The sequence below is a fragment of the Camelina sativa genome, chromosome 1 (assembly GCF_030686135.1).
Source record: "Camelina sativa cultivar CO46 ecotype springtype chromosome 1, ASM3068613v1".
In the NCBI taxonomy this organism is placed as follows: domain Eukaryota; kingdom Viridiplantae; phylum Streptophyta; class Magnoliopsida; order Brassicales; family Brassicaceae; genus Camelina; species Camelina sativa.
The window spans coordinates 20,243,735-20,251,220 of NC_141880.1; the positions used below are offsets into that span (position 1 = coordinate 20,243,735).

The 7,486-nt window shown below is 40.2% G+C and overlaps 1 protein-coding gene across 1 annotated transcript; it reads right to left on the minus strand.

Annotated features, from left to right (window-relative positions):
* Positions 1-2,558: 2,558 nt before the first annotated feature.
* Positions 2,559-5,054, minus strand: LOC147950152 (uncharacterized). The gene is made up of 3 exons (XM_087512288.1): positions 4,325-5,054; positions 2,702-3,276; positions 2,559-2,576 (listed from the first exon to the last, which is right to left on the minus strand). Exons 1-3 carry the CDS (start codon positions 5,052-5,054, stop codon positions 2,559-2,561), a joined length of 1,323 nt encoding a protein of 440 aa, XP_087368414.1.
* Positions 5,055-7,486: the final 2,432 nt, after the last annotated feature.

Genomic DNA, 7,486 nt, shown 5'->3' on the forward strand with positions numbered 1-7,486 from the left:
ACTCTTATAATTAGTCAAATGCATTGGATTGTTACATATTTTGACCCTAGAAAGAGTAACATAGCTGTTTACTGCTTCAAATCAATGTTTCTTCTCGGTTTTAGCTTGTTTTCTCGGTTTAAGCATGTTTTGGGATAAAACGGGTTTAAGTGTTGTCTAAACACTCCAAATTCAACCCAAACTCTTATAATTAGTCAATGGAATTGGATTGTTACGTATTTTGACCCTAGGAAGAGTACCATATCTGTTTACTGCTTCGAATAAATTTTTTCTCTCGGTTTTAGCCTGTTTTCTCGGATTAAGCCTCTTTTGGGAAAAAACGGGTTTAAGTGTTTTCTAAACACTCCAAATTCATCCCGATCTCTTAAAATTAGTCCAACGCATTGGATTGTCACACAGTCTGACCCTAGAAACAGTAACAAAGCTATTAACTGCTTTGAATCAATGTTTTCTCGGTTTTAGCCTGTTTTGAGACAAAATGGGTATAACTGGTGTCTAAACACTCCAAATTCAACCCGAACTCATATAATTAGTCAAATGCATTGGATTGTTACATATTTTGACCCTAGAAAGTGTAACATAGCTGTTTACTGCTTCAAATCAATGTTTCCTCTCGGTTTTAGCCTGTTTTCTCGGTTTAAGCCTGTTTTGGGATAAAACGGGTTTAAGTGTTATCTAAACACTCCAAATTCAACCCAAACTCTTATAATTAGTCAATGGAATTGGATTTTTAAATATTTTGACCCTAGGAAGAGTACCATAGCTGTTTACTGCTTCGAATAATTTTTTTCTCTCGGGTTTAGCATGTTTTCTGGGATTAAGCCTGTTTTGGGAAAAAACGGGTTTAAGTGTTTTCAAAACACTCCAAATTCATCCTGATCTCTTAAAATTAGTCCAATGCATTGGATTGTCACACATTCTGACCCCTGAAACAGAAACAAAGCTATTAACTGCTTTGAATCAATGTTTTCTCGGTTTTAGCCTGTTTTGGGATAAAACGGGTTTAAGTATTGTCTAAACACTCCAAATTCAACCCTAACTCTTATAATTAGTCAAATGCATTGGATGGTTACATATTTTGACCCTAGAAAGAGTAACATAGCTATTTACTGCTTCAAATCAAAGTTTTCTCAGTTTTTGCCTGTTTTGGGATAAAGCAGGTTTAAGTGTTATCTAAACACTCCAAATTCATCCTGATCACTTACAATTAGTCAAATGCATTGGATTGTTACATATTTTGACCCTAGAAAGAGTAACATAGCTGTTTACTGCTTCGAATAAATGTTTTCTCTCGGTTTTAGCCTGTTTTCTCGGATTAAGCCTGTTTTGGGAAAAAACGGGTTTAAGTGTTGTCTAAACACCCCAAATTCATCCTGTTCGCTAGAATTAGTCCAATGCATTGGATTGTCACACAGTCTGACCCTAGTAACAGTAACAAAGCTATTAACTGCTTAGAATCAATGTTTTCTCGGTTTTAGCCTGTTTTGGGACAAAATGGGTATAATTGGTGTGTAAACACTCCAAATTCAACCCGAACTCTTATAATTAGTCAAAATGCATTGGATTGTTACATATTTTGACCCTAGAAAGAGTAACATAGCTGTTTACTGCTTCAAATCAATGTTTCCTCTCGGTTTTAGCTTGTTTTCTCGGTTTAAGCATGTTTTGGGATAAAACGGGTTTAAGTGTTGTCTAAACACTCCAAATTCAACCCAAACTCTTATAATTAGTCAATGGAATTGGATTGTTACGTATTTTGACCCTAATACTGCTTCGAATAAATTTTTTCTCTCGGTTTTAGCCTGTTTTCTCGGATTAAGCCTCTTTTGGGAAAAAACGGGTTTAAGTGTTTTCTAAACACTCCAAATTCATCCTTGAATGGGGCATTGTCAAGCTCCCACTGTCCTCCGGCCTTATAGTTCTCTTCAAGGGGTGTTGACACTGCCCTAGATCCTAATTTTCCTGTTTCACTCAGTAAGTCAAGTGCATATTTCCTTTGAGACAAAAATAATCCTTCACTTGATCTATAAACTTCTATCCCAAGAAAATATTTCAACTTTCCAAGATCTTTAATGTCAAATACTGATTTCAAGAAGGTTTTAGTGTCCTGAATACCTACCGAGTCACTTCCAGTGATGATGATATCATCAACATACACTAGAATGACTACTATACCATTGGCGCTTGGTAAGGTGAAGAGGGTGTGATCAGCCTCGGACTTACGAAAACCTTTGTCAAGTAGAGTGCTGCTTAGCTTATGGTACCATGCCCTTGGAGACTGTTTCAAGCCATAGATCGCCTTGTTGAGTTTTAAGACCTTTCCCGGACCAATGGTGTCTTCTAACCCTGGTGGTGGCCGCATATACACTTCATCTTCAAGTTCTCCTTGCAAGAAGGTGTTCTTCACGTCCATTTGCCAAAGTTCCCAATCGAGGTTGGTGGCGAGTGAGAGCACAACTCGGACAGTGTGAAGTTTAGCCACCGGAGCAAACGTATCAAGGTAGTCCTCCCCATACGTTTGCGTGAAGCCTCGAGCAACAAGGCGTGGTTTATAGCGTTCAATCTCCCCATTGCTCCTATATTTGATAGTGAAGATATATCGAGAGGTTACAGCCTTCTTGCCCTTGGGTAAGTCGGATTCGTCCCATGTGTGGTTTTGAACCAAGGCCGTGTTCTCGGCATCGACCGCTTCTCTCCACACCTGGTGATGCTTAGCCTCATCATAGGTCCTAGGAATCCAATTTGCATCAATGTGACCAAGGAACACTTGATGATCCATAGGAAAGTGGGCAAGAGAGCAAACGGCTTGAATTGGATGGGCAACGGCCATGTTGTTGTAGTAGACACGAGTGTTCTTCCAATTGGTAGGAGGGTACTTGATGCGTTGGCTACGCCTAAGAGGAACTATGGCTCCAGCCTCAGGGGCAGCACTGTCTTGGGGAACTGGTACCTCGGTCAGGACTTCATCGGTAGGCGATGACTCGACATTGTCTTCCGTAGGTGATTCCTCGGGTGGAGGTGCATCATGAGCAGGTTCCATAGATGGCTCAGGGTGTGCTGGTGATGTTGTCCCGGCAGGTTCGTGACTGACCCGATCGTTTTCGATACCTAGCCGCTCAAGAAGCACTCGGAGGTTGCGTGTCCGATCGGATGGTGAGGCTGAGAGGTTACGAAGCTCATCCCAGTTCTTCTCATCATAAAACCCTCGTGTCTCCACAAACTTAACATCACGAGATACGAGAACCTTCCTAGTCTCCGGTTCATAGCACTTATACCCTTTTTGTGTTGTAGAGTAGCCGATAAACATGCTTTTAGTGCTCTTAGCATCAAGCTTGTCTCGTAGTTCACCTGGTCGCAACACATAGCACACACAACCAAATACTCTTAAGTGATCAAAGGTAGGCTTTGCATTATTCAATACCTCAAATGGAGATATGTCATTAAGAATCTTTGTTGGCGTGCGGTTGATAAGGTAGCAGGCTGCAAGTACAACATCTCCCCAAAAACGTTTTGGCACCCTTGTATGGAACATCATAGACCTTGCTACCTCCATGAGATGCCTATTCTTCCTCTCAGCCACTCCATTTTGTTGTGGTGTGTATGGACAACTAGTTTGGTGAAGAATTCCATGTTTGGCTAGGTATTGTTTAAACACATGGCTTGTGTACTCTCCACCATTATCTGATCTTAAGATTTTAATCTTGGCATGGTAATGGTTAGTGACATAATTTTGAAAATTTGTAAAGGCCTCAAGAACTCTATCCTTAGAAGGTTAACCAAGTATATTTTGATTTTTCATCAATAAAAGTCACAAAATACTTTTGATTTTCTCTAGATAGGCAAGGAGATGTCCAAACATCAGAATGAATTAAATCAAAACATTTTTCATAGATAGTAGTAGATTTAGGGAAAACAGTCTTGCAATGTTTACCAAGAATACAAGCCTCACACTCATCATTTTTAAAGGAAATTTTAGGAAACATTAATGCTAATGCTCTAGTGTGAGGATGTCCTAGCCTAGCATGTAAGATAGAGTCATTAGGTTCAACAACAACCGAATTAAAACAAGATGCAGAAGAAGTAGATAAATTTAAGTCCTCAAGCACATAGAGATCATCCTTGGAACCTCCTTGTCCAAGAACCTTACTTGTCTCAATATCCTGAAAATGAACCTTGTTAGGACCAAATATTGCATAACAATTTAAATCAGTGGTGGCTCTCTTAACTGATAGCAAGTTAGATGTGAAAGTTGGCATATAAAAGGCTTTAGTTTCCTTATCAATCAATTTCAAATTCCCTATGCCTTTAACTGGTACCTTCTCACCATTGGCTATCACAACATTACCATTAGCAGGTTTAATATTACTAATCAACCTAGGATCACTAATCATATGATGTGATGCACCAGAATCAACAATAAGAGGTTTAGTTTTGTTTAAGGCAAGAAAGGATTTACCGGAGGCCTCCTTGAGGGCTTTGATGAGCGCATCAAGGTCGGATCGCCTCACCAGCTCGGAGGAGGCAGCGAGTGCAGTTCCATTTCCTCCGACAGCTTGTTGGTTTGGTTCGGAAGTTGGTGTTTCCCCCGCTACAGCTGCTTGATGGGCTCTCGGTAGCCCTCCGCGGCTTGGTCCTCCACGGTTAATGCGAAGGTGTGGATGAAGAATCCAGCAGCGGCTCTTGAAGTGGCCAACCTTCTTACAGTGCTCACATACCGGTGGGTTCTTGTCATCCGGTTTGTAGTAGCCTCGGTTTGAGGACGCCATCTCGACTTTGTTGGCGGTCACTAGCTCTCCTTTGCTGCCAAATAGACCCATGGAGCCATGCTCCTTTTGGATTTGGTTGCAAACGTCGTCAAGGCTTGGAAGCTTATCTGACCGCAAGATGTGCTTGATGAGGTCGTTGTAGGAGGGGTTTAAGGTTAAGAGTAGACCAAACACCTTGTCTTGTTCACGCCTCTCGTTCAGTATGGCTGGATCTATTGTCGCCGGCCTAAGCATCTTTAGTTCAGCCCACAAGGACCTAAACTTCCCAAAATGCTTGGTGAACTCCATATCTTCTTGGTTGAGATTGTTAATAGCCCTCTTAATCTCAAAGATACGGTTGACATTGGTAATATTTCCAAACACCTTCTTGAGAGTGTCCCATAAGTCCTTTGCGGTTTCGCAATAGGAGTAAGCTTCTAGGATAGGGGCATCAAGTGAGTTTTGGATGATAGCTAGGACTCCTTGATCTTCTTGGAACCATTTGTTCCTTTCATCTCCGGCAAGATCCTTGCCTTCTTTGGTGGTCTCGCCACTTGGAGCTTCGCTCGTTTCAACATGGGACCAAAGTCCTCGGCCGCATAGGGCTGTCTTCGTGGTTCTAGCCCACAGTAAGTAGTTCTCTCCCTTGAGAGTAACTGGAACAATCATAGTTTTGGTGGTTTCCATGGTAAACTCGTTGGTTTAAGTGTTTGTCCAACGGTTAAAAAGAGAAAGAGATAGAGAAGAGATTTTAAGAACAACGGTTAGAGAACGAGTCAAGAGACAGGAACAATCTGCTCTGATACCATGTAAGAATTGGAGAAGAATGTGTTAGAATTGAAGAAGAATGTTTCAGTGTAACCAAGAGAGATTGAAATCGTTTGGAGTGTGAGGGGAGTGTAAGTGATTGAGAGAGAGTTGGAGAAAGAGATATTTTCTCTTCTTACTAAAACAGAAACCTAGTTACAATCTAATTATAGACAACTTTACACAAGAATATTCTCCTAAGATACTCTACACATTTACAAAGAGAGATAGTGACATCTCCTAAACTGCACATGTGACTTCTCCCACTTGTGCAACTCGCCCAACGGCTCCAAGGAGGAAGGATCTCGAAGACTTGAGGCCTTGTGACCGTTGGAGGCTTCCCTTTGATGGACCGGTCTTGATATTCTCATTGGTTGTACGGACGGCCCGCTTGGTCGATGGTACGGACGTCCGTACAGTCGTACGGACGGTTGTGTGCTACTTCATAACTTCATAGAAACAGTAACAAAGCTATTAACTGCTTAGAATCAATGTTTTCTCGGTTTTAGCCTGTTTTGGGACAAAATGGGTATAATTGGTGTGTAAACACTCCAAATTCAACCCGAACTCTTATAATTAGTCAAAATGCATTGGATTGTTACATATTTTGACCCTAGAAAGAGTAACATAGCTGTTTACTGCTTCAAATCAATGTTTCCTTAGCTTGTTTTCTCGGTTTAAGCATGTTTTGGGATAAAACGGGTTTAAGTGTTGTCTAAACACTCCAAATTCAACCCAAACTCTTATAATTAGTCAATGGAATTGGATTGTTTCGTATTTTGACCCTAGGAAGAGTACCATAGCTGTTTACTGATTCGAATAAAATTTTTCTCTCGGTTTTAGCCTGTTTTCTCGGATTATGCCTCTTTTGGGAAAAAACGGGTTTAAGTGTTTTCTAAGCACTCCAAATTCATCCCGATCTCTTAAAATTAGTCCAACGCATTGGATTGTCACACAGTCTGACCCTAGAAACAGTAACAAAGCTATTAACTGCTTTGAATCAATGTTTTCTCGGTTTTAGCCTGTTTTGAGACAAAATGGGTATAACTAGTGTCTAAACACTCCAAATTCAACCCGAACTCTTATAATTAGTCAAATGCATTGGATTGTTACATATTTTGACCCTAGAAAGAGTAACATAGCTGTTTACTGCTTCAAATCAATGTTTCCTCTCGGTTTTAGCTTGTTTTCTCGGTTTAAGCATGTTTTGGGATAAAACGGGTTTAAGTGTTGTCTAAACACTCCAAATTCAACCCAAACTCTTATAATTAGTCAATGGAATTGGATTGTTACGTATTTTGACCCTAGGTAGAGTACCATATCTGTTTACTGCTTCGAATAAATTTTTTCTCTCGGTTTTAGCCTGTTTTCTCGGATTAAGCCTCTTTTGGGAAAAAACGGGTTTAAGTGTTTTCTAAACACTCCAAATTCTTCCCGATCTCTTAAAATTAGTCCAAAGCATCGGATTGTCACACAGTCTGACCCTAGTAACAGTAACAAAGCTATTAACTGCTTAGAATCAATGTTTTCTCGGTTTTAGCCTGTTTTGGGACAAAATGGGTATAATTGGTGTGTAAACACTCCAAATTCAACCCGAACTCTTATAATTAGTCAAAATGCATTGGATTGTTACATATTTTGACCCTAGAAAGAGTAACATAGCTGTTTACTGCTTCAAATCAATGTTTCCTCTCGGTTTTAGCTTGTTTTCTCGGTTTAAGCATGTTTTGGGATAAAACGGGTTTAAGTGTTGTCTAAACACTCCAAATTCAACCCAAACTCTTATAATTAGTCAATGGAATTGGATTGTTTCGTATTTTGACCCTAGGAAGAGTACCATAGCTGTTTACTGCTTCGAATAAAATTTTTCTCTCGGTTTTAGCCTGTTTTCTCGGATTACGCCTCTTTTGGGAAAAAACGGGTTTAAGTGTTTT

Coding starts and splice junctions, on each gene's coding strand:
- LOC147950152 (XM_087512288.1), bottom strand. CDS start 5,054: ATGGAGTTCACCAAGCATTTTGGGAAGTTTAGGTCCTTGTGGGCTGAA. Junction 3,277..4,324: donor TAATGTTGTGATAGCCAATG/GTGAGAAGGTAC, acceptor CAACACAAAAAG/GGTATAAGTGCTATGAACCG.